The 26,433-nt window shown below is 51.1% G+C and overlaps 1 protein-coding gene across 1 annotated transcript; it reads right to left on the bottom strand.

The window, feature by feature from the left end:
* Positions 1-192: 192 nt before the first annotated feature.
* Positions 193-22,729, bottom strand: IPO13 (importin 13; the record flags this gene model as incomplete). Its single annotated transcript, XM_080690640.1, has 20 exons — positions 193-289; positions 364-545; positions 1,030-1,119; positions 1,256-1,314; positions 1,403-1,469; positions 3,939-3,991; positions 7,095-7,191; positions 7,366-7,503; positions 8,006-8,086; positions 10,463-10,606; positions 10,739-10,873; positions 11,053-11,079; positions 11,160-11,341; positions 11,782-11,929; positions 12,016-12,136; positions 12,346-12,512; positions 12,621-12,762; positions 12,870-13,010; positions 20,206-20,942; positions 22,646-22,729. 20 exons carry the CDS (start codon positions 22,727-22,729, stop codon positions 193-195), a joined length of 2,892 nt encoding a protein of 963 aa, XP_080546766.1.
* Positions 22,730-26,433: the final 3,704 nt, after the last annotated feature.

Raw genomic sequence — 26,433 nt, 5'->3', positions numbered from 1 at the left:
CCTTTCCCACCCCAGGAGCCTGAGGGTGTCCCACTCTCAGCTGAGGCCTGAGTCCAAGTGCCCTCCTACCCTTCCCTGAGGCTTCCAGCTAGACAGCGGTGGCAGCAGAAAGGAAGCAGAGACAACAGTGAGGGTCCAGGTTTACTCTTTGGGCAAAGGACAGGGTGAAGGGTGACGTGGGACGGGAGCCCCTCAGTAGTCAGCCGTGTAGTCGGTGCCATGCAGCCCCCGGCACAGCAGCGTGAACTCCTTCACCATCTCCTTCACCCGCCTCTTGTTCACTCGCTCACTGCAGGAGGGAAGGGAGAGGTCAGCCCCAGGCATCAGTTCCCCTGCCTCCTCCCCGTCCACGCCCAGGCTCACCGGAGGATCTGCTGGCTAAAGGTGTCCTTCTGTTCAGGGCTGAGGCGGGCCGAGGGGAAGCCGGGCGGCTGCAGAGCCTCCTTGATCCACATGCTCAGGAGGCTGAAGCAGTGTTTGTTCAGGGCGAAGAGGATGTCAGCAAAGCAGTCCATGAGGCTGCGGGAGGCCTGGCCCCCGATGGCCTGGAGGAGAGGGCTTCTCAGTGCACCGGGGCCTTACCTCTCCTGCAGCCAGGAGGCCTAGCCTTGCCCAGGTTCCCCACACAGTCCCGCAGCCACACTGCACAAGTGAGCACTGCTTTTCTTGTGTGTGTGGTACTGGGGATGGAACCCAGGGGCATTCTACCTCCAAGCAACTCCCCCAGCCCTATTTTATTCTTTTATTTTGATACAGATCTCATTAAGTAGCTGAGGCTGGCCGCGAACCTGTGGTCCTCCTGTCTTAGCCTCCCAAGTACGGGGATTACAAGCATGCACCACCATGCCTGGCTGAGGGCTGCTTCTGGAGCCAGCTGATCCTCACAGAAACACTACAACTTTCAGCCATTTAGTGGAGGAAGAAACAGGATCTGAGAGCTTTGGGAATTAAGGGCTCCAGCCTCCAAAGCCAGCTGCCTCAGCAGTGAGGGCCCCCCACCCCCCACACACCCCACTTGCTGCAGCTCACCTCCAGCACTGCTATGAGCAGCATACGGCCATCCTCCTGGACCACCTTCCCCACGGAGTCTACTTCCCCACACCGCGGCAGCAGCTCTGTCTGCAGAGATGAAGAGGCCTGTCAGCCCCAACTCCTTCCCACCTCTCCCTGAGGACAAGACCTGCACACCACGCTCCTTCCCTCTAGAGTCCTGGGCAGGGCAGGGCTGCCGGGCAGGGATCAGCATGGCACTCACAAAGAAGCCACAGGAGGCCTTGACAGTAGGTGCCTCGGGGAACTTGAGGGCCAGCACAGCTGTGGGAGAGGCGGAGGCAGATCAGAGAGGGGCCAAGAGCCCTCCCAGGGGAGCCTCAGGCCCACCCATCCTGCTGGCCCTACTTACCACACTGGAACACAGCTTTGACGTCCAATCGCTCACACAGGAACAAATCTGGCTTCCGCTTCAGAGCCTGCAGGAGGTGGAGCTGGTAAGCCCAGCCCCAAGGAGCTCCAAAGACCATCCCCATTCACTTGCCACACAGTCCCAATTTCAGCCTCTACACAGGTAGAGGCTGCCACCCAGCCACCTCTGGGGACCCAGACCATCCCAGAGGCTCAGTTGATCAGGGGAGGAACAGCCCAAGTGATGCTATGCACATGTGTGTGTACATAAATGTACAGGTGTATGTGAGAGAGGGTGGGGTAGGGCTCATAATGCAGCAAACTTGGGTGGGTACCAAGTCGCTCCCTTAGCAAACACTTCCCCCTCGCCCTTCTATCAGGGTCAGACCTCCTGCAGGCTCCAGGTAGCCAGCAGTCACCTTGCTTTGCTTCACAGAGGAAGTGGACACACCATGGTTTCGTGAACAGGGCAGCAGGAAGAATGGACAACAGCTGGACACGGCACCCCCAGCCCCGCAGCCCCCACCCCCATCTCGCCTGCATTCCTCAGCACCTTCTGCTCCAGCTTAAGAAAAGGAAAAGAAGGGCAGGCGCTTTGGAGCCCCAGCCCCATCTTTCACCCAGGATACCCTTTGTCCTGGGCCTTCTCAGCTTTTCCCACCCTAGGATCCAGCGGCTGTTGAGGAGGCAACGGACCCAACAGGGCAGATGTCTGCCCCAACTGGTGCCAGGTCATGACTGGCACATCCTCAGGTCACAGGAGACACTCAGCACAGTTCCAGCAGTCCTCAAACACTGCTGCTCCCCAGCAGCACCCCCAGTCCACGCCATATAGACCCACCCGCCACCCTCATATACCCTCTACCCGCCACGCTGACTTGTGAATACCCCCTCATGCATCCTCACTTGAAAGAACCTACTCACACACCTGTCACAGCCCACACACACACTCCCACATCCGCAGTACACTCTCAGCCCTCCTGCACACATACACTAGCCCAGAGATACACATTCAAATGCCCTCTCAGCTGAGCGCGGTGGTGCACATCTGTAATCCCAGTACTTGGGAGGCTGAGACAGGAGGATCATAGGTTTGAGGACAGTCTCAGCAAGTAGTGAGACTCATCAACCTAGTGAGACCCTATTTCAAAATGAAAAATAAAATAGGGCAGAGCTCAGAGGTAGAATGCCCCTGAGTTCAATCTCCAGTCTGTCTGTCTGTCTGTCTGTCTGTCTGTCTGTCTGTCTGTCTCTCTCTCTCTCTCTCTCACACACACACACACACACACACACACACACACACACACACACACATTCTCTCATTCTCATTCATTCTCTCTCTCTCTCTCTCTCTCTCTCTCTCTCTCTCTGCCCTCCTCCCAAAGATAGTCCCTCATAGATACCCACACATCTCCACCCAGGCTCAGAACACTCTCCGGCCTCACTCTCCCACCCACCCCAACTAGACTGTAAGTTTCAGGAGAGCAAGATCCATGCCTGTTTGCTCATCATCATAACCTCACACTGGCCGAGTACCAGGCATGTATTACACACTCAGTAAATATCTGTGGAATAATTAAGCAGAGATACTCTCCATTTATCCCAACTCACAGGACTCCCTGACCCATAGGAACCCTGTAGAACAGAGAAGCCCTCAGCATAACTACACTCCTACTGCCCAACTTACACATCGACCAAACCACATTCGCTAAACATACCAATACAACCCTCCATTAAAAACACACTCCCACAGCCCAATGCACATACTCCTCCAACACATAACCACATTCAACAGCCATCAGTGCCATACACATTGACAACCAATGCACACCAATGTATCACACACATCAATGCACATGCCCACATTCAACTTCACGCTTACACCTCAATGCCCAACACAACACACATACTACTTACAGCAGGTGATTTCTGTTCTCTTCCCAAGCCAGACTCAAACATCCAACATAAGGTGCAGCACACTTAAACACATACCAGACACAACCCATCCTGACACAGTCTCACAATGGAGCCTGCACCCCACCGCCCAGTAGCAGCGCAGCTCCCCACCAGCTGGACTCTGGGCTCCACCGTGTATATTCATCGGCAGCCCCTCTTTTGGGAGCTGCTCCCAGCCTACCTGTCAGGAGCAGGCTGGGCGCACTGAGGCAGGCAGTTCCCGGCAGGAGCACGGGACAATGAAGCCCAGGCCCTCGACTCCAGCCCTGCCCCTGAACATGTTGGGTAAGCCAGCCACACAGGAACTGCTGCGCAGAGTCACCACCCCTCCCGCCCACTCCCTCCCTTCAGGATCAGCCTCTCCCTGTCTTTGTAGGAGACTGAGCTAGTTGAGGCAAAGGGGCACTAAAGGAGGATGTTAGGTTGTCAACTTCCACGGAAACAGATGAAGAAACTCTATTCAACTGAACGGAAAAAAAAATTTGTCAACAGAAAGCTAAAAATAGGCTTAAATTGAATATCAACATAAGAGAAAGAGAAAGAGAGAGAACAGAACGTGAATGAATAAAACTAAAACACACCTGTGCCAGGAGTTGCATAAATGAATCAACAATATCAGGATGATCCCTGGGCCCTAAAATATAATAAAGATGGAACTTAAGAAAAAATTATACAAACAGCAACTCAACCTCATATAGTTATGTGGGACTGAGAGCCTGCAGGGAGACAGCGTGGGGGCACATGAGCAGCAGGAAGCAAGATAAAGAAACAAAACATACAAAAACCATGAACTGGGAGAAGCCCAACAGAAAGAGACGGTAAAGTGAAGGACGGGCCTGCCCCAGCCCCCCTCGATGGCCTTCCTCCTACTCCCCACTCCTTCTCAGGCCAAGCCCCCAGTTATCCCTTGGTGCTCCAGCGAGTCTATACCCCATGTGGCTGCCAACAGCCCCCACACTCTTGCTGTGGCCTCTGACAGGCTGGGCAGCCTGAGCTGCTTCAGGCATGTATTCCCACCACACTCATGGAAGAGGAGAGCAGGGCTGGGAGCGGGTAGTCCTTGGCACTCCTTTGAGGCTTGGCTGATGGCCCTAGAGAGTTCAGGGCATCAGAGACTGAGTAAGTGCCCCTCACTTCCATGGCCATGGGGTTCTTGCTCTGGCCAAGGAAGGATTCTATTTGGTCTGCTTAAGCCAGAGGATTTCCTGTGTGCTGTGAGGCTGGCTGAGCAAGTCACTGGCAGGGCTTAGGGGAGTAAAAGGCATCTTAAGGCCAAAAACAAGAGCCTGCTCTGGCAAAGTGCCTCTGTAAGGATACACACACAGCAGAGAGCTAAGCTCAGGGCTGAGGACCAGCTCCCACCATCTGGACATGCCAAGAAAGAGGGAAACCAGTCAGTGTGCCACCCCATGGTCCAGGGGAAGGCAGACCCGAGGAACCCTAGGACTGGGATGACATAACAGGTATGGGGGCCATCCTGCCCAGCAAGACAACCAACAACCTCAACAAATATGATGCTGGACACCTCTGCCTTGGGTTCTGATCGTTCCTGTGGCAAGAACAAGGCATGCGCCTGCCTGGGCCTCTCCACTATCAGGATGTGGTGCAAAATATCTGCCTGAGACACCATTAAGTAGCTGTGTGATCTTGCGCAAGCCACAAATGTTCAGTTTCCCCATTTGTAACAAAGATAGCAATATCTTCCTGCTTCCTATTCCAGGCTACTCAGATCCAGGAATAAAGCCTGTCCCTCTCATTTCTGAATACTGAGTTAATGGTCCTCAACAGTAAGGGCCAGTGTGTCTAGTGCTTGAGTGCCACTGTAAAATGGCAGATTTGATGATCTGCAGCCTCCCTGCTGAAGGTGGGCCAGACACCCAGGAGGAAAGATTCCCAAGCAGGAAGCCTTCACTCTCCTTCATTCAGTAGTACCTGAGGCCTGCTGCATGCCGGCCTCATCCTGGACCCTGGGGATGCAGAGAGAAGAGGCTCAAACCTGCCCTTGGGGGGGCACAGTCTAGAGATAGACATGGAGGCTGACTGCTATGTGTGGTCAGTGTGCTATCAGCAGTGTGTACATGCTGCTGTTTCAGCAGAGAGTTAGAAACACCCAGCTCTGCCTCAGAGACACTTTCCTGAGGACTGGTGATCTTCCTTCCTAAGGCATGAAAAAGTGAGAGTTCATCCAGTAAAGGGCACAGGGCATTCCAATCAGAGGAGTATGCATAGGGGTCCAACAGGACCTGGTAAGGAAGAGTCAGTGAGGTTGGATGCTGCAGCCCTGAGGGCACTGGCTGGAAAGGACATTAGAGATATACCAGAGCTTTGTCATGTGGGTGGGAATGGGGCAATAACTTGATGGAAATGGGCAGCAAGGACAGGGTTGTAAGCCAGGGAGAAAAATGCTCAGATCTGTGTTTCATAAATAACATCACAAACTTCCAAATGCAGAAGGGACTGGAGAGAAGGGCAGCTGCCATGGTAAAAGGTTGTTGAGGTTAATTCAGGTAAGACCCCAAAATGAGGTGGAGGGTGAGGAGTAGTGGCCATACTGGGAGATTAACAGAGCTAGGACCATCAGGACTTGTCCCAGAGAGGCGGAGTGGAGGATGACCACACTGGCTTCTGGCTCAGGTTTCTTCCCAGTTTAGACTCACTGCCTGGGCTCACAGAATCAGAGGCCAGGACCAGGACAGATATGGAGGATATGCATGGAGAGCACTATGGGCCAGCTGAACCCCCTGGTGGGGCTCAAACCTGGGACTGCAACCCCAGGCAAGATTCACAGAGCCGGTGGAGCAGGGCCACTCCTTTCCCAGGTTGGACACCTGGGTTAGACAGCAGGTGAAGGCTGCAGGCATGCACCCACCTCTCTCTCAGAGGGCCACAGAGAATGGGGACTGAGACCACTGGCAAAGGTAACCAGGCTTTGGGCCTAGAAAGGTGTGTGTGTGTGTGTGTGTGTGTGTGTGTGTGTGTGTGTGTGGTACTGGGGATGGAACCCAGGAGCATTATATCTCCAAGCTACACCCCCAGCCCTATTTTTTATTTTTACTTTATAACAGGTTGATGAGATTCTCACTATTTGCTGAGGCTATCCTCAAACTGCAATCCTCCTATCTCAGCCTCCCAAGTACTGAGATTACAAGTGTGAGCTACCATGCTGAGCTGAAAGGACTCAACTTTGGTGCAAGGAAAGGAACCAGTACTCTCAATATTTCATGTGCAAAAATCCCAACCCAGGGCTTCAAAGGGAGGAACTGAATACTTGTTAACAATTTGTCAAGTATGTGATATCTCCATTTCACAGGTATGGAAATGAGGCTCAGCAAAAGTGAGTGACTTGCCCAAGGTCACACATCTAGTTGATGGTGATGAGCTTAGACTCTAGGTCTACCTGACTTCAGAGACCCTGTGCTTCCCACTTCTTATTATACCCCAAAGGAAAGGAGCCAGCCTGCAGCCCCAACTCCCTCAAAACCCCGCCCCTCCCTCCCCATATCCAGGCTGCCCTGCACCCCACAGGCCAGTAGAAGATATCATTCACCCTCTATCCACGTCAACCCAAGATGTCAACTATTTATAAGCTGACACCTGCGCTGCGCTTCATCCCGCGATCTCCCCAGCCCCACGCGCGACTCAGGGGAGGGTGGAACACAGGGCAGCTCTGGCTCCCCAGCTGGGGAGGCGGAGGCGGTGGCAGTGGCGACAGCAGCAGAGACCCTGGTCAGACCTACCTTGCTGGAAGAGAGTGAGAGTGACGGAGGTGACGAGCAGGAAGAGGGCCTCGATTGGGGGGAAGTGGGCAGGCTCATGAGCAAAGATGTGGACCAGCTAAAGCAAAGCAGAGAATGCTGGTCAGCCGGGGCCCCCACAGCAGGTCAGGTCAGCATCTTGGAACACAGGTGGGCCCCCAGCCACAGCAGCCGTCTGACCCACCCCCACCCCGGGTCAGATTTCTGCTAGGATGAGATCCAGAACACCGGCTTCCCACACCAGAAGGCCCACCTGTCGAGTGAGGTCAAGAGCAGAGGCCTGGGGGATGGTGCTGTACATCCGACCAAGCATCTCACACAGCTGCGGCACCATGGGGGCAAAGTCATCCAGCAGTGTCTTAACAGACTTCTCAAAGATAGCGCACACCGCCTTGGGAAAAAAAAACAAAGGGGCCCTGGTCAGCAGAACTGAAACTACACAGAGGGGGCCTAAGAAAAGGGCCCTTACTAGCAGCCTGGCCGAGCCATGCAAGTCAAGGAAGGTCATCAATCTGACCCTCACCCTGAAAGGCAGGGGCAAAAGAGCCTCAGACAAAGGCACAGGCTGTAACTTTGTCACTTAATTCTTGCTACTTACATCTCCACCGCTGCCCCTCAGGGAGCAGCAACAACAGAAACCTGAATTCACAAGGGACCAAAGGCAGGCCTCTGACACTACAAAAGATCCTGACCATCTCAGCCCTAACATCGCAGTCCTTTCAGCAAGCACTCCTTGTGAGGCCGAGGCGTTCTAACTACTCCCCCAAAGATTCCTCATGTCAGTGGGATGAGACTTCCCTCGCTTATTTCCTCCAGACCATGAGAAGCTGAAGTGGGGCGGCAACACTTTACTCCTGCTCCGCCATGGGCACAGAGTGAGGGCCAGGGCTCACCTCCACCACCTGGGCATCATTTAACCACTTGCTCAGCACCTTCTGGATAAGCTGGAAGACCTGCTGCAGCACCACCACCACCTGAAGACACAGGGAGAAGTGAGAGGCTCCACCGCCAATGCTGCCCACCTGAAGAGGAGCTCGCAGAGGACAGGAGATGAGAAATTCAGGCCATTACTCCTGACTAGACACCGAAGACTCAGGGCACGGAACTCCTAGGGGAGAGTTTGCCGCGCCTCCTCCCAGGAATGATGTCCCAAGTTCTAGGGATCATCTCAGAGGAAGTCTCAAACTAATTTAGGAGCTGGGTGTGGTGATGCACACTGTAATCCCATACTTGGGAGGCTGAGACAGGAGAATCGCAGGTTCAGACAGCCTCAGCAACTCAGCGAGGCCCTAAGCAATTTAGTAAGCCCCTGTTTCAAAGTAAAACATAGGCCAGGTGTGGTGGCACATGCTTGTAATCCCAGTACTTGGGAGGCTGAGAGAAGACCATTGCAGGTTCATGTCCAGCATCAGAGACTTAGTGAAACCCTGTTCCTTCCTTCCTTTCCTTCTTTCTTTCCTTTTCTTTCTGTCTTTCTTTCTTTCTTTCTTTCTTCTTTCTTTTTCTTTGTGGTACTGTAGATTGAACCCAGGGGCATTCTACTTCCGAGCTACATCCGTATCCCTATTTTTTATTCTTTATTTTGAAACAGGGCCTATGTAGCTAAGGATGTCCACAAAACACAATCCTGTCTCAGCCTCCCAAATGCTGGGGTTACAAGCGTGCACCACCACTCCCAGATGAAACCCTGTTTCAAAATAAAAAAATAAAATATGGTTGGGAGTGTAGCTCAGAGGTAGAATGCCCCTGGGTTAAATCCCCAGTACCACAATAAATAAGTTAATTAATTAATTAATTAATTAATTTAAAAATAGGGCTGAGGATGTAAGTTGGAGGTAGAACACCCCTGAGTTCAATCCTCAGCACACCACACACACACACACACACACACACACACACACACACACACACACGGTAATGCAGAGACATCATGAGTGCTTCATAAGATTATAACAACTTTGCCAACTTTAAAAAAAAAATTACTGCCTATCCAAACTGCTCAATAAAACCAAGGCAGTAGCTGGGCATGGTGATGCACCGCTTGCAATCCCAGCATTTGGAAGGCTGAGAAAGGAAGATTGCAGTTGGAGGACAGCCTCAGCTACTTAGGGAGGTCCTCTGCAACTTAGTGAGACCTTGTTTCCAAATAAAGAATAAAAAATAGGCTAGGGGTATAGCATTCCCAGTACTGTGCAAAACAACAACAACAACAACAACAAGGCAGTGGGCCAGCCCCTAGGGAGTGGATGTATTGTCTCACCACACAAGCACAGGGTAGGGCGCCCTAAGGGATGCACAGACACAAGCAGCTATGGAGGAGCAGAGAGCAGGCTGAGGCCCTGTGAGTGATGGACGGCAGGACGACGACGGCCACAGAAGGGGCTCTGTGAGACATCAGAGGCCCAGGTTTGGCTTACAGCCAAAGGAATAATGGAAATGGGCCGGGGACTGAGGGAGGGCTTGGGGTACCTGTGGTTTCCTTTTCTCCAGGAGAGAGGCTGGAAAGGGTTCTAGGAACAAGGACCAAAGCCATCTTTACACCCACACACATTCTGAGGGTGCTAGGAATTGAACCCACCTCTGAGCTCATCCTCATCAGCCCTTTGTATTTTTTACTTTGAAACAGGGTCTTGCTAAGTTGCCGAGGATGATCTTGAACCCGTGATCCTCCTTGTCTCAGCCTCTCAGTACTGAGATTACAGGTGTGCACCACCCCACCCGCTAGATGAGTTCCTCATATTTGTACAGAACTTTAGAGTATGAAAACCACTCTCACTCCAGACCACATCTGCTATCCAAAGTAATCCTAGAGCAAGCCAGATATTCATGTTTGTGGTTCTGAGTGGGAAGCTGAGGCTGGCTCCAGATCAAACAGCTTTGTAAGGGGTCATCCCAGCCTCCTGTACTCAGGCTTATCAAGTATTTATCTCACTGCTTGGCAGTAATTTGTTTATATGTACTTCCTCTAGACTAAGAGAAACTCAAAGGCAGAACTATTACATGTGGAGCATGTGAGCATCCCCGGTGCCTGCAGGAGACAGTGGATGCTAAGTTGAAGGCCCAACCGAGCTGGGGATTACACAAGGGCCTGTAAGAACAGCTATTGAGGGCTGAGGATAGGCAGTGCCCCTCAAGAGGCAAATGAACCTCAATGACATTATCCTATTTGGGCTAGGGACAGTGAGAACATCATCTACGGGGTTGAAGATGACAGTGGCATTGCTGTCGAGTGGGGAACAACGATAGGGTCATTCACAGGGCGAGAGGACCAAACGCATCACCCACAGAGCTGGGAAGCAACAATGACATTCCCACAGGGAGGGGCCGGCGGCAAGGACAATGTCACCCACGGGGTTGGGTCCCTGGGGCACCGGCAGCTTCCGGAGCTCAGAGCCTTCGTGATCATCCTCGTGATGACTGACGTCCAGCGTGGTGAAGAGGTTGGACAGAAGCCCCAAGATGTGGACAATGGCCAGCTTGTTGGAGGGATTGGGCTGCGAGGAGAAGCGAATCAAGCTCCAGCTCTCCCAGCCCCGCCCGAGTGCCAGTTCCCACCGCCCCTCAGCAGCCACAGCTCACACAAGGGGAAGCCCAGAGTCCCAGTGCCGCCCCCAGAGCTCACTCACCGTCTCCTCTGCCAGCTTCTCCAGCTGCTGGATGTAGGGCGAGATGAGCGAGTGCAGGTTCTTAAGGATTTCCTCCACCTGCAGGGCCGACAGCAGGAAGCCCAGCGCCTGCATCAGCCACATGCACTGGCTTGTCTATAGGGCAGAAAACACAGATAGTCCATCCTGACCACATCTGGTTGTGGGTGGGAAGGAGAATGAGCCTCCTGGGGAAAGTTCCAAGGACAGGGATAAGGCAGGATAGGTAGAACACAGGATTTGGGTGATAAGGGATTCCTACGAGATCGCCCAAGAGACCCCTCCATGAGCCATACCTTATGGATCTGTTTCATCAGCACATCCTGAGGGTAACAAATGGGAACATGGTATCAGCACAGTGCAGCGTGCCCTGAGGCCCAGCACCACCCAGGGCTCCCCATACCTGGGAGACAGCTACGATGTTGGCAGCATAGGGTGGCAGGTCATACTTGCACTCTCGGCAGATCTTCTTGAGGGTAGACACAGAAGAGACAGACAGCTCAGGATTGCCGAGGGCATGCAGTACAAGGGGCAGAACGCTGTTGATCATGACGGGGTGGTCAGCTAGCCATTCAGACAGAGCTCCTGGAGGAAAAAGAGCAAGGGAAGAATCTCTGAGGCAGGCCAGCTTGGCTCCATATCACATCTCTGAGGCAGGCAGAGCTCCCGGCAGGGTCAGGTTACAGCTCCAACACAGAAGTGTACTCTGAATTCAGAGCACAGAATGGACAAATCTGTAATGTGCATGCTCCAACATGAGCCTCACAGCTGAGAAGCAGGAGGGGGTTATTCAGCAGAGGCCCAACACTGCTGTACCAGTGACAGTGAATAACCCCCTGAAACGTAGCTCGGTACATTGTAGGCAGGACCCCAAGACATGCCGGGACGATCAGCTGGCTGCAACACTGACTGTGCGTGGAGCCATGTGTCTCTCCCATTTTGGACAGGACAGAGCAGGCTGGCCATGGCTAGGGATGGCTGCTATGGCTCTAGGAATGTGGTCGTGGCTGCAGGCCAGGTCTCACCAATGGTGAACATGACAGTGTCTGCCAGCTGCACATTGCTGATGCTGATCCGTGGAATGAGGCCAATGAGCCCAGGCACCACATCAGAATAGTTGACGTCGATGGTCTCTGCGATGGACTGGAAGCCATAGAGCAGGGCCTCTGTGTGCTGGGGAAAGAGGGTGCCACTAGCTTGGCTGAGGAGGAGGGTGTGGCAGGTCAGGGAGGGCTGAGGGAATCAGGCCTGGGAGGTACCTGCCAGGAGTAGGGCTCCTCTGAGCTGGTGAGCAAACGGCCTAGCTTGTCATAGAGGTTGCTGAGCAGCTCGGCCCCTAGCATCTCATAGACATACATGAGCGTGTCTGAGATGTCCACCCTGGGAAGCAGATGAAGGCCCTTTATACTGCCTGGATCCTGACCCCAAACCCAGAAGCCTACCCCAGGACCCTTACAATCCTGCAAAAATGCCTAAAGAATAGAGAATGGAGCCCCAGAATTCAGGAAGCTTGGCCTTGGGCCTCTTCCTTTATCGCTTTCATTATTTCAGGACTCCATTTAGAGCAAGGATTGGCCTGCTACTATCACCTGTAAATTCGGAACTGCTCCTTCTCATCTGAAGACCAGAATCCATACTCCTCATCAGATGGGAACTGGGCCTTGTGCAGAAGCACATCCACCAGCTGGAAGTAGACCGGCCGGTACACCTGCTGGTACACAGCCTGCTTCTCTGCCTCAAAGGACAGAATGTCATCCTGAGGGAGCCGAGGAACAGAGTTAGCCACCTCACCAGAAGCCATCAAAGCCCTCGATCCAGCTTCTTCCATGATGGCCCAGTCCTACGGGCAGTCACATAGACACACCTGCAGCGTGTACCAGAAGGTGAGAGTTAGGGAGCTGGTAGTCTCATTGACAGGATAGTGGCCAGGGATGCCCGTGCAGAACATGATCATGTTGACAAGTGCCAGGAAGCTCTGCCAGTGCTCTACTTGATCTAGCAATGCCCTGGAAAGGAGGTGAGAATAACATCATTCTACCTTCCAAAGGAGACCCCATAACCCCACCTTCTCAGAGGGCCCTGCTACCCCATCACCAACTGCCCCACTCCATACCGGGAGTGGTTCTCGCCCAGAGCCACAGCGATGCGACAGATGCCATGGGAGGTCTCCATGTCCCCATTCTGCACTGCCTGCCGCAGCTGCTCCTGCAGTCCCAGCACCAGTGGGATGAGTTTCAGGAGTGTGTTCACGTACCTAGAAGCAGGAGTGAGGCCTATCAGAGCCGTTGGCCACCCTGTACCAAGCTTTGAGAGAAAGGCACAATCTCCCTATCTTCCATCAAAGCTCCCTTCTATCAAGTCCTAAGCAAAAAAAAAAAAAAAAAAAAAAAAAAAAAAAAAAAGGTCAGGACCTCAATGGTAGCTTTGTTGCTGCTCATACTGGGACAAACATTAGGTCCCAGGACAACTCTGGGAAGAAAAAATGGGAAAGTCAGTCAGTATTATGGGTTGAGTTGTGTCCTCCAGTTGGACTGAGAGTCGACACTGGGTGGGTTAAGACTTTTAAGGAGGTTGGGATGAGATGACTGTATTTTGCACATGGAAATGATATAAATTTGGGGAGACCAGAGGGAAGAGTGTTATAAGCTGAAGCATGTGACCCCCAAAAGATATGTTGAAGTCCTAACCATAAGTACCTCAAAATATGACCTTATTTGGAAAAAGGGTCACTGCAGATGAGGTCACACTAGAATAGGGCAGATTGAATCCAGTCCAGTATGGCGGTGTCCTTATAAGAAGACAGCCAGAGAAGACAGTGACATGCAAGGAGAATGCCAAGTGAGGACACAGGTAAAAACTGAAGCTATGCAGCTGCAAGGAATGCCAAAGATTGCCAGCAAGCCACCAGAAGCCAGGGAGAGACAAGGAAGGGGTCCCGTATAGCTTTCAGAGGGAACACAGCCATGCCAACACCTTGATTTCAGACTTCCAGCCTTCACAACAGTGAAGCAATCAATTCCTGTTGTTTAAAGCCACCAAGTTTGTGGTACTTTGTTACAGCAGCCGTAGGAACTAATACAGTCAGTGTTAGGGTAGATGGAACAAGGCGGGAGAGTCAGGAGCCCTATTAAGGAAGAACTTAAGCAGGGCGTGGTGCCACTCGCCTGTGCTCCCACTACTTGGGAGGCTGAGATAGAGGGATCACAGGTTTCAGGTTAGCCTGAGCAACCTAGTGGGACCCTGTTTCAAAATAAAAGATAAAAATGGCTGGGAGTTTAGCTCAGAGGTAGAATTCCCCTGGGTTCAATCCTCAGTACTAGGAGGAGGAGAAGGAGAAAAAGGAGGAGGAGGAGGAGGAGGAGGAGGAGGAGGAGGAGGAGGAGGAGGAGGAGGAGACCTCAGAAGACAGTAGCAACTCATGAGAACATCAATCCTCACTCTCTGCTATCAAATACCAACTCCTGCATAGTCTGGTGGCAGTAGGAAGGGAGAGAAAATTGAAGATGTACTCAGAGCCAAGAGGCAAAATGGACAGAACTTAATGAGGGACTGGGTAGAAAGATGGGGAAGAATCAAGGGCAACTCTCCAAATAAGTAGCGGATGGAGATACTTACTGAGGCCCAGGGGAGAAGTTAGGGGGGAATGGTAACACCTTTAATGAGAGGTAGAAAGGTGTTAAATTTGGTATCATGCATGATATGCAAGTAGAATCATTTAGAAAGAATAGAATATAAAACCCCAGCAGGGAGGCTAGGTCAAAAGACATATTTTCAGTCATTGGCTAATAGCTGTTAATCAAAGCTATGGGAGTAGATAAGAACTGTGGGGAGTGTTGAATGAGAGAAGAGGGTCCAGGTCAGAGGCCTGAAACACAATGATCCCTAAAGGAGGCGCAGAGGAACCTAATATACAAAGGAGACTAAGAGGCCTTCCCATTCTATGGGGACCAGATTAAATAAAGGATGTCATACTCTCAGGTGGAATTAGATGCTTGGGACCCTTCTGTTGCAATCACAGTGTCACCACAGCAATCTATAGAGGAAAGAGACTGAGGATCTAGGAGAATTTCTACCCAAACTTGCCCCAAGAAGGTTGCTAGGCAGTAGCCTGATAACCTTAGTAGAAAGATGAAAAGATAAAAAAGAGGCCATTCTTCTCTACATCCCTATTCTGGTAGGAAAGGCCATCTATATCAGGATATCCCCAGTTCAGAGACAGCCCCAGAGGGTGCCGCCTGGAGATATCTGGGATAGCTTCAGCCTCATGACCCTGACACAGGCTGCACCACCAGACAATGAGCACCTTCAGGCCAGACTCTGGCACAAAGAGCAGGGGCAGGGCCAAGGCCATGGCCCACAAGCTCCCCAGCAGCTGAGATGGAGTCAGAAGGTAGTGCCTACCACAGCATCTCCACTGTATTCCAAGCCTTCCTCCACCCACCAAAGTTCATGTTCATATTCAAATTTGGTGAAAATCCTTAATTTGTCTCATCTGAGCTTCATAATAGAATAAATCTAGAACAATATAGCCCAGAAGGGCGCAGTGTACTACTCAAGGTCAAACAGCAACTTAGAAGCATATTCCAGGTTGAGACAGCCCCTGAAGCTGCTATAGGTCTGCTTTCCTTTCAGGGCCCAAAGTAGAATTTTTCCACAGGATCTATACAGATCTGTCTATAATATCTCCAGTTCTAACTGATTAGAATCTCCAACAATCTAGTTCACCTTTTCTCTTTCCCCCATTCCCAAAGAAAAGCTGTTCCAGAATTATAAACAAATTTCAAGGAAAAAAAAAAAAAAAACGTTTCAAAGGAGAGAGACAGGAAGCAGCACCAGCTGTGGAGGAGCAGAAAAAGGACAGTCTGAGTGCAAACTCGGCCAGGGGGAAGGCAGTACCTGAATGAATCAGGAATCAAAGCCACTGAAGGTAACTTTCTTAGGCCAAATATAGGAAACTAGTCCAGACAGAGCAAGGCCCAAACTCTGACTCTGGGCTGAGTGTAGCCAATCCATGGGGGAAACTCCTGCATAGATTTCCTGTCACCTGAGCACAAATGCCTGAAACCTGTGAGTGGACAGGAGAACAAGCCTATGACCTCAAAGGTTTCTGGGTTTGGTGGAGGAAGACTAGGAGGATGTCTTTAGGAACATGGCTAAGACTGGGTTCAAAAGGTCTGGCTGCAATTGGTCAGCTTAAGCAGCTGGGGTAGAGCTACCAGGGACTCCTTGGCTGCCTCTCACACTGAGCTCAGCCCAGACCTGCAATTAGAGCTCTGGGAGAAGAGCTGAGAAAATGGGAAGAGTTGCTAAGCAACCAAGGGGCTGCAGCCAATGGGCGCCCGGGAGGCTGTGGGTTCCCCCACTGGCTCCTTGCTTGCTCATTCGTTCAGAAGAGAAGGGGCATCAATTACCTGCCATAACCCCTGAGACAGACTAGGTAGATAAACTTGGGAATATCCAAGGATACCCTGCAACATCCAAGTTCTTGCCCTGACCAATTTCTCTTAGCCACACATTGCCTGAGTCCAAGTAGCACTTGAGCTTCAGGCTGCCAAGAGAGGCCTTGACCTGGGAGATTATGCTGGAAAACCTGCGAAACCAGGGCACAGGTACCATGCTGCCTGCCAATGTAATAACAAATGCCAGTGACTGTCCTTTATGGCATACACAAGAATCATACTAAACACTCCACAGACGTGCCCTTATTTCATTCTCATACCAAAATAGTCCTTTTTTGTGTGTGATACTAAGGGTGTTCTATCACTAACTATCTCTCCAACTCTTTTTATTTTTTATTCTGGGACAGGCTCTTGATAAGCTGCCAAGGCTGGCCTCAAACTTGTGATCCTCCTGCCTCAGCCTTCCAATCAGTAGGGATTACAACTGTGTACCATCACACTCAGCCCAAAATAGCCTTTAAAAAAAAAATCAACCTCAATGTTTTGTTACAGTATGTGGATGTGTGTGCTTTAGCTACTGTTAGGACCACTGTCTATTGTATGATTCAGTTTCTACTTTTTTGTGATCATTCTAAAAGTAAACAGTTTTAATTCAGTTTAACAGTAACTACATGCTGGGAGCAGTGGTACACACTTGTAATCCCAGTACTTGAGAGGCTGAGATAGGAAGATCACAGGTTTGAGGCCAGCATGCAGTAATTTAGTGAGACATTATTTCAAAGTAAAAAAAAAAAATTTTTTTTAAATGTCTGGGGGTGTAGTTCAGAGGCAGAATAGCCCTGGATTGAATCTCCAGAACACACACACACACACACACACACACACACACACACACACACGCACCCTGATGACTATGTGTGTTTCCATTCTTTTTTTAAAAAATATGGTTACCATAAACTTATCACATATACTAAAAGGATAGAACACAAACATACACAATATTTAAAACATGTGACATATGAATAACCTACATGTACAAAGAGGTGACGCTGACTCTCCCACCTTCACAGAGCCACAGAAGCACTCCCATTACTCAGCGAGTTAAAATATTCTTTACCAAGACCCAGGGTCCAACCCTGTGCAAATTATCCTCTTTAAACCTTTGCAACAACTCTGTGAGTTTAATGCAATCACCCACATTTTACTAATGAGGAAACTGGGCTTAGTTAAGTGGGCCATCTTGAACTCAAACTTAGACATGACTAAGCCAAAACTAGAGCCATGAGCCATTCCTCCACATACTCCCATTCAGTAGTTTTCCCCTCCAACTCTGTCAAGGATTCCCAAAACCCTACCTCTGAAATGTGTCCAATCTAACTTATACCAAAACTTTCAGCAGGTCATTTTCTCTACTTAAAATCGTGTGTGTTTTTCTCTACTTAAAATCCGTGTGTGTTCCATCTGGGGATGGAACCTAGGGCCTCCATCTCCAGGCTACATCCCCAGACCTACCTATTTTACTTTTTATTTGGAAATAGGGTCTCACTAAGTTGCTAACTGCCTAAGTTGCTGAGGCTGGCTTCAAATCTGTGATTCTCTTGTCTTAGTCTCCCAAGTACTAGAATTACAAGAGTGTACTACCATGCCCACTTTTAAAATCCTTTAGTAACTTAACATTGTCCTTAGAATGAAGATCATAGTCTTAAGCTTGGCTAATAAGGTTTTGCATGATGTGAGCCTAGATCTAATATGACTGTGGCCCTTAAACCATGCTGTTTGTGCTGGGCATAGTGGTATATGCCTGTAACCCTAGTACTTGGGAAGCTGAGACAGGAGGATTGCAGGTTCAAGACCAGCCTCAGCAATTTGGCAAGACTCTTGTTTCGAAAAAAAAAATAAAACAGGGTTGGGGTGTATGCCCCCGGGTTTAATCCCCAGTACAAAAAAAAATCTTGCTATTTAGTCATATTCAATGATTTATGAATCACTAATTAATGGGCTTTTCCACAGCTTTCCCATACTTGGCTCTTCATTTGTCTGGAATGTCCTACCCATAGCCATCACTTCGATCTGGCTAACTCTTATCCAGCCTTCCAAGCAAAGCCCAAGCCCACTGTCACTTTCTCTGGAAGGTTTTTGTGGTACTGGGGTTCCTGGAAGCCCTTCTACCTCCGGGCTACACTCCCAGACCTACTTTATATTTTTTTATTTGGAAACAGGGTCTCTTAAGCCAGACAGGCTGGCTTCAAACCTGCACGATCCTCCTGTCTCCACCTCCCAAGCACGGGGATTACAAGCGTGCACCACCATGCCCGGCTCTCTGGAAGCTTTTATAACCCTCAGACTACATTAAATGCGGCTCCTAGATCACCTGCTTTCTCTATCAGAGTTCTCGTCACCTTGATGGTACCTGCCCATCCATGTGCACAGCAGATTGTGAGCTTCTGACATGCAGAAGTCAGCGCATTCGTCTATGTGCTCCCACTGTTCAGCACAGGGCCCAACACAGCAGGTCCTCAACAAACATTTGCCAACCACTTTGCTGCATTCACCTGCTTCCTGGTCCTTGAATGCACCCTGGTGCTGCCCACTCTAGGTCTTCGCATGCTCTGGTTTCTGAAGCTGGAAATAATCCTTCTCCTCACCCACACTCCTCCTCACCAGATCATGTAACTCCTTTTCATTCATCCAAAAAATACTAAATGCTGCTGTGTGCCAGGCACAATGAGACAAAGTTAAATGACAGAGTTCTTGTCATCACAGAGCCAAGCAGCTAATGAAGAGAAGCACGTGGATTTGTAGTGCAATCATATTATGGACTAAGAAGGAAAAATACTAAGAGTTCTGAAATAACAATGGGCAAACTTAGTCTTAAAAATTACTGAGGACTTCCTATGGAAGGGAAATTTAAGTTGAGGCAGAGGTGGTATGCCAAATACATCAGAGGCCAGAATGAGCATGGGACATTCAAGGAACGGAAAAAGACTGCATAAGAGAACAGAAAACAAGAAGCGTGGCCTGAGAAGAGGCTGCCGCTGCCATACTGTATAGCACCTTTATGGCTCACATTAAAAATTCTGAACTGAGCTGGGTGTGGTGGCGCATCCTTGGGAGGCTGAGATAGGAGGATCACACAGGTTCGAAGGCAGCCTCAGCTACTTAGTGAGGCTCTCGGCAACTTAGTGAGACCCTGTTTCCAAATAAAGTATAAAAATAGGTCTGGGAGTATAGCCCGGAGGTAGAAAAGCCCCTGGGTTCCACCCCCAGTACCACAAAAATAAATAAATAAAATAAAAAATTAAAAAAATTTAAAATCCTGAACTTTATCCTAAAGGCAGAGATAAACCACTGAAGTGTTCTGATCAGAAAGAAAAGATTAGACCCTCAATTTCTTTTTCTTTCCTTCTTTAATTAATTAATTTGCAGTACTGGGGGTGGAACCCAGGGATATTCTACCTCTGAGCTATATCCCCAGCCCTATTTTTCATTATTTTGAAACAGGGTCTCACTAAGTAGCTGAGTCTGTCTGCGAACTGGGATCCTCCTGTCTCAGCCTCCCAAATGCTGGATTACAAGCATGTGCCATCATGTCCAGCTCTAGACTCTCATTTTCAAAAGATCACCCTGGCTGCCGGGACAATGAAGAGTATAAGAGTAAAAACCAGGGGAATAATGAGAAAGCTCTGCTGAAATCTGGGGAGAGAGACGATGACAGCTTGGACTCAGGTGCTAACAGTGGAAAATGAGAGGAATAGATTTGCAATATGATCAGGAACAAAACAGCCAGGACTTGATGACTAGTTGAGGGAAAGAAAAGAGTCAAATGTTTTAATTGAATAATTTGCTGGATGATTCGTTGTTTAATGTCTGCCTTACTCTCTGAACCATGAGGACCGGGACCATGTTTTGTTTGGTTCTCTGCTGTATCTCCAGCACAGGACCAAGCAGGCTATAGGTACTCTATTAATGTTTTCTGAACAGATGGATGGATGAATGTGTGGCTGGTAAACAGGATGTCCCCCTCTGGGCAGGTGGGCAGAGGTAGCTCACCTCTGGGCATCAGGCTGTGAAATGGCATTGACGATAGCCTCCACACTGCTGTCAAAAAGCTCCGAGTCCTGCAGAGCAGCAAAGGCAGCCTGAATGAGGGCCTCACAGTCCTGCAGAGGCACCTCCAGCTGCACCCAGCTGGAGAAGCACTTGAGCACCTTCTGACGCACACAGCTGGGTGAGCTGGGCTGCTGTAGCAGCTGCTCCAGCAATGGGAAGACAGCCCCACACTCCACTGCCAGGCTTGTCCGAACCAGGCCTTTGCGGTACTGGGGCAGACGGCTGGTCTGGAACTCCTCGGGCAGCACTGTCAGCAGCTCTAGCAGGGCCAGGCAGCGGCCCTGGCCATCCACTGGTGAGTCCTCAGCCTGGAAGAGTCGTACCATGTCTGCCACAGCACATGGCCAAGCATCAGGCATCATGCTGAGAGCCAGTGAGGCCAGTGCCACACAGAGCCGAGTCAGCACGATCTTGGAGCCACTGGCAAAGCGGGTGATCTGGGTGAAGAGCTGTGCCTTTAGGCTTTCGTACTGGTCAGTGGGGATATCACTCCAGTAGCGAGAGATCTTGATGTGCAGGGCACTGGCCCCAAAGTACTGGATCTCAGGCACCTTGTCAGGCTGCAGTAGTTGCCAGCTGAAGTGCCAGGCCTGTGGGGAGACCTGAGCCTGCATCAACCACTTCTGAGCCAGGTTCTTGTTCTCAATGTTGGGGTCGTAGTAGAGCTGGTGCAGCGCCTGTAGGACAGCACAGGACTGAGCAGATGCTGGCCACTCTGGATCTTGCAGAGCCCAGAACAAGTCCTGCAAGACTTCCCCCTCTCTCTGACTGGGGGGCTGAGCAGAAAGGGTGAGTTCGGGGCTGCTATGCTTCCTGGGCCTGGGGTCCTATAGATGTATTGAGAGCCACCCACGTTCCACTGTACCCTTTTCTTATAGCAAAATGTTACCAGTTCAGAGAGGGAATGACCACAAAAAAGCAGAAAAAAAGCAAGACCCAGGTGGTAGCAACAGCTCCACAGGGATGAGGCTACGCCTGAGATGAGCATGGAACAGCCTGAGGGGCCCTGACCCTCCCAGCACAGCTGCTCCCATCTATTCCAACAGTCCATTCATTCCCCCGGGATCATCCCTAGGTCACTCCAGATGCTGGCACTAAAGTCAGTGTGAAATCTGAGCAGGACTAAGACTCATGCCAGGCAGCCCTAGGGCAAACAATACTGGAGAGGAGGGTGAGAATGCCCCTTGGAGAGCACATGTGAGGATTCAATGAGCTGATCCAGAGAAGCCTTGGCCATAGCTGCAGCCCTGGCAAATGCTCAGCCTGGAGATGTCACCTAGCAGAATTCTCAGGGCCCCAATTCCAATGGGACTTCATGCAGTAAGAAAACAGTGGCTTATCTCCCTGGTAGCACATGGAACAGGGAACCACCATGCCAACACTGCCCAGCCCCAAAAGGTGAGAGAATAAAGCCAAGATTCTGACCCCCCAAAAGCTCCATCCAACCAGGCTTGGCTGTATCAGTGTACCTAACTGCCAGTTATGGTCACTGTCCACTCTTTGGCACCTCAGGGATAACAGAATCAGAAAACAGAAGCAGAAGGGATGCATCCTCGTTTGTTGCGGCAAACAGGGTTCAGGAATAACAAGTGAACATCTGCAACCATGCCTTGCTTTCCAGCAAGGTAGCCCCATGCCCCCATTCATCCCAGGAGAGGATGCACTTCTGCATTCCAGGCTGCTGGGAGTAGAACACAGAATAGAACCAGAAAAGCAGTCCAGCACTGGGCAGGGTGGGAGCCTGAGATGGCCACGTCAGGGAGCTATGTGGGCAGGTGAGTGAGGAAGGGCTCTGTAAGGTTGCCAGCAGAGCCAGGGCCCTTGGACCCAGCACAAAATGATGAGAGCCAGCTCCACTCCTGCCTGCCCAGGACTGGGTTGGCTCCCGTCCATTAAAGGAAGGACCCTCTCCAAAGAAGAACGAAAACATAACCCAAATTGTTTTAGCTCCAGATATTTTCTGAGCCCTTGGTTGAACAGTCAGGTCCAGGGTGGTTTGGCAGCAGTGTGGTTCCCAAGGGGAGGGTGCTGAGCTGCAGGTCTCCTGGGCTGCTGGTTTCCTACTGCACTGCTCATGCATTTCCCACTGAGCTGGTCACCAACCAGCCTGGCTGGAAGTCTAAGCCATCAGCATCCTAAGGAAACAGCCTGAGACCCTAGAGTATCTGTCCACAGCAGACCTGTGTCTAAAGGAAAGCCAAAAATAGCCCAATAGATACTGCAACACTGCTCCCCTGCCTGCCCAGAGAGACATCAAATGCCAGGTGCGCTGGGGGCACTATCCCAGCAGGCACCGAGCCCAGGCCTGAGCTCTGGCATTAGTGTCAGTCCCCAGAACTTCTGCTCTGTCACCGGAGTGCCCACCCCAGAGCCCTCATACCTTCTCCACGTTCTCCACAGTGAAGTCCAAGGCTGGTGCTGCTCCAGCCCCTGCAGCCCCTGGCTGCTCCTCCCGCCGGTCCATCTTTGCTCCCTTCCTGGCAGGGAGGTGAACCCTGATCTGTCTCCTGCCCCAGCCCCTCGGCTGTTGGCCCCTTGCTAGACCCCGGCTTGGGTGTCCAGGGACTGGTGGGGCAAGGGGATGCCCAGGGCGGGCATGGCTGCCGAGGCCTCCCCACCTCGTTTGGGGGCAGGGGACTTGCCAGAGACCAAAGAGGTTACTCTCAGGAGGAGACTCTTTAGGGGGCCTCCCAGGAGGGAGGCGTCAGTGAGGAGCTCTAGGGCGCGGGTCCGAGTCGCAGGTCACAGTTCTGTCCTTAGGATCTGTGAGGAGGGAGTCATAGGACAAGGGGGCCTATGGGGGAAACCGAAGCCCTGGCACGTGAGGAGTCCCGGGGTCGGCGGCCTGTACCGACAACACCCTGGTCTAGATGAGCGCCTGGGTGCTACGAGGAGGTCACAGGGCTGGGGGTCACCGGGGAGAGCCCATCCCGGGTTACACAGGCTCCAGGGATGCGCGGGGGTGCAGCTTCGCGTGTCTGGGGCGAAGAGTCCGTGGAGTTGGGGGCTGTGGCAGGTCCCCTCCGTTCGGCCTGGCCCGCTCTCCGCTCACCGCCCGACTCCGGCGCCGCTACCGCCGCTGCCTCCACCCCAGTGACTGACAGACGAGCCGGCCCGGCCGACCGGGCGAGGACCTCGGCGAAGCGCGGGCTGCCCCGAGCGCCTGTCCCCGGCACCGCCAAGTCAGTTCCCCACCCCCGCCTGTCCTGGCCCGGCACGGCCCGGCACGGCCCAGCGGAACTGCGCGGAAACTCATTCCGGGTCCTCGGCCCTGTCCTCGCGCCAGCCCGCGCGCCCCCGAGCAGGCGACCGAGCGGCGCGCCGCCCCAGGCCCCCGCTGAGCCGAGGCCCCGCCGCTGAGCACCCTGGGAGATGTAGTCCGCAGGGCGCCTGGCCGGAGGGCGGAGCCTGGCGGGGTGGCGGGCAGGCGCGAGCACGTGGCCTGGGGACCCGCGGAGCCCGACCTGTCCCCGGCCTGCCCAGGCTTACTGACGGTCCCACTCATACCGGCGGGGGGCGCTGCGGCGCAGCTCCCCGGGAGATGTAATTCCGGGGACCTGTGGGTGGCGGTGGGAGCCCGGGCTGAAAAAAGGAGGGGATGAGGCCAGGTCACTCTGATTCTCTGTTGCAGGCACATCCTCGTGTCCAGGGGAGGGGTTATTTGGGAAGAAGCCATCAGCACCACCCAAAGAGAAGAGAGGGGACTTAGCACACCTCGGGAATAAAAAAGGGTGGCTCTCAGGACCACCTAAAAAGCAACCAGAAAACCACATACCATGGACAGTGCTCGGAAGAATTTCATAGTGTTTCTTTATGTAAAACGGGAATAAGGGTAGCTCACATTTGAGTGCTACGGCAGTATTTTGCATACCGTAGGTTCAGGTTTCTTAGCAACTCAGAGTTGATTATTTTAATAATTTTCAGACGAGCTAGAGAAACCAAGATTTTGAAAAGTTAAGCTTATCTTTCCCCTGGACACACAGCTAGGGTGACAATCTAGCCATAGATCTGGTCTGCCGCAAGCCCTAGCAGTCCCTGCCTCTCTCCCATCCAGTTCTTTTATTAGTTTCTCCCAGCTATCCCAACAGGGAAGAAAAATAATAATAATTTAAAACCAAAAGACATCCATTCTTGTATTTCAATGAAGGAAGCTGGTTTTGGAGTAGCTGCTGAGGCATGAGAAGGTCGATAAAAGCTTCCCTGAGGAGAGGAAACTTGATCTGAGCTTGAAGAAGAGCGAAAGCTGGAGGAGGGGGAGGCTCACTTAGCCTGTAAGCAAAGTCCAGGGGGACAGTCGTCACTCAGCACATCTGTATGAAGAAAGTGTCTGAGCTGGGCACGGTGCTGCAGGTCTGTAATCCCAGTACTTGGGAGGCTGAATACACAGGTTTGAGGATAGCAGGTTCAAGGACAAACTTTGTAACACAGTGAGACTTTCAGTAACCTAGAAATATTCTGTTTCAAAAGGGGGGGGGGCTAGAGAAGTAGCTCAGAGGTAGAATGTCCTGGGTTTCAATCCCCAGGCCCCCACCCAGTGTTTGAAGAACAGTAGTAATTTGTGATCAGTTTAAGGGGACCTCTGTGAGGTGAGGAAGAGAAAGGGGATAAGGAACAGAGATGAGGTTGGAGAGACAAGCTGGGAGCGGTAATTTGGACATTATTCTAAATGCAATGTGAAACCATCATGGGGTTTCAAGTGGGCAATTATGATTGCATTTCCACTTTAGAAATATCAGTCTGTAGAGCCGGGCATGGTGGTGCACATTTGTAATCCCAGTACTTGAAAGGCTGAGACAGGAAGATTAAAAAAATAAAATAGGATTTGGGGTAGTCAGGTATGATGGTGCACACTTTTAATCCCAGTACTTGGGAAGTTGAGATAGGAGGATCGTGCAGATTCAATCACCCTCAGCTACTTAGTGAGGCTCTCAGCAACTCAGTGACACCCTGTTTCCAAATAAAATATAGAATAGGTCTGGGAGTATAGCCCGGAGGAAGAAGGCCCCTGAGTTCCATTCCTAGTAACACACACACACACACACACACACACACACACACACACACACAACACTTGGGGTATGGCTCAGAGGTAGAAAGCCCCTGGGCTCAATCCCCAGTATCAAAAAAGAAGAAGAAAAGCTGGGTGTGGTGGTGCATGCTTGTAATCCCAGTACTTGGGAGGCTGAGACAGGAGGATTGTGTAGTTCGCAACCAGCCTCAGCAGTTTAGTGAGACCCTCCGCAATTTAGTGAGACCCTGTTTCAAAATAAAAGAATAAAAAAATAAAAATAGGGCTGGGGGTGTAGCTCAGAGGTAAAATGCCCCTGGGTTCCATTCCATCTCCAGTTCCAGAAGGAGGAGGAGGAGAGGGAGGAGGGAAAAAATATCTGTCTGTGATATGGAGGATACATTGAAGGAGGGAAGGGTAGAGGCAGGAGATATTTGGATAAAATAAAGTAACTGATTCCAGTTCAGTGCCTGGGGTGTGAAATACCCTGGGCATGGTGCTGGCCTAGTGGAGGGGGAGGGGAAAAGAAAATAAATTCTGGACTTAGGTTTGGGCTCAAAAATTGTTTATGCCTCTATGAGCCATGAGGCCTTGGCTTCTTTTGAACTGAGAAAGAGAGAGAAAGAGAAATAGGGCTTGGCCCAGGGGTTACAACTTGATTGATGTAAATTTTCTTTCTGCTTCCAATCCAGGGCTCCTTCTCCTCACCCCCAGGAGTTTCCCTGACAAAGAAAGAAGCCAGGTTTCAATAACAATGGCTCATGCATATGCTTTACAAATATAGGTAGGGCTGGGGAGAACTGAGGACATTTCTGAGAACCAAACCAGAAGGGGATCTCTAGGAGATATGGACAGCAGCACAGGGTAGCTTAGAGCCAAGTGGCGATAAATCTTTGGAAGTCGATTAAAGAAAGGTTCTCTTCTTAGAGACAAGAATAGGACACAGAGAAGGCAGAATATGGGACAACTCTAGGAAGGGTCTGAAAAGAATATCCCAAAGCCCAGAAGAGAGGGAGAGGCAGAGCATCTGTTGGTCACCTGGAACCACTACCCATCCACGTCCTTGTAAAATGATAGTCTGAAGCTTTTCAGTCTACAAGAATAATGGGAATCTGGCCTGAAAAACCAGAGGAAGTTCTGCTTGTGCTTAAGAATTCTCA

The sequence above is a fragment of the Muscardinus avellanarius genome, assembly GCF_963383645.1.
Source record: "Muscardinus avellanarius genome assembly, chromosome: 3".
Classification (NCBI taxonomy): domain Eukaryota; kingdom Metazoa; phylum Chordata; class Mammalia; order Rodentia; family Gliridae; genus Muscardinus; species Muscardinus avellanarius.
The sequence above is the reverse complement of the archived record's forward strand: the minus strand, read 5'-3'. Positions and strand labels throughout refer to the sequence as shown.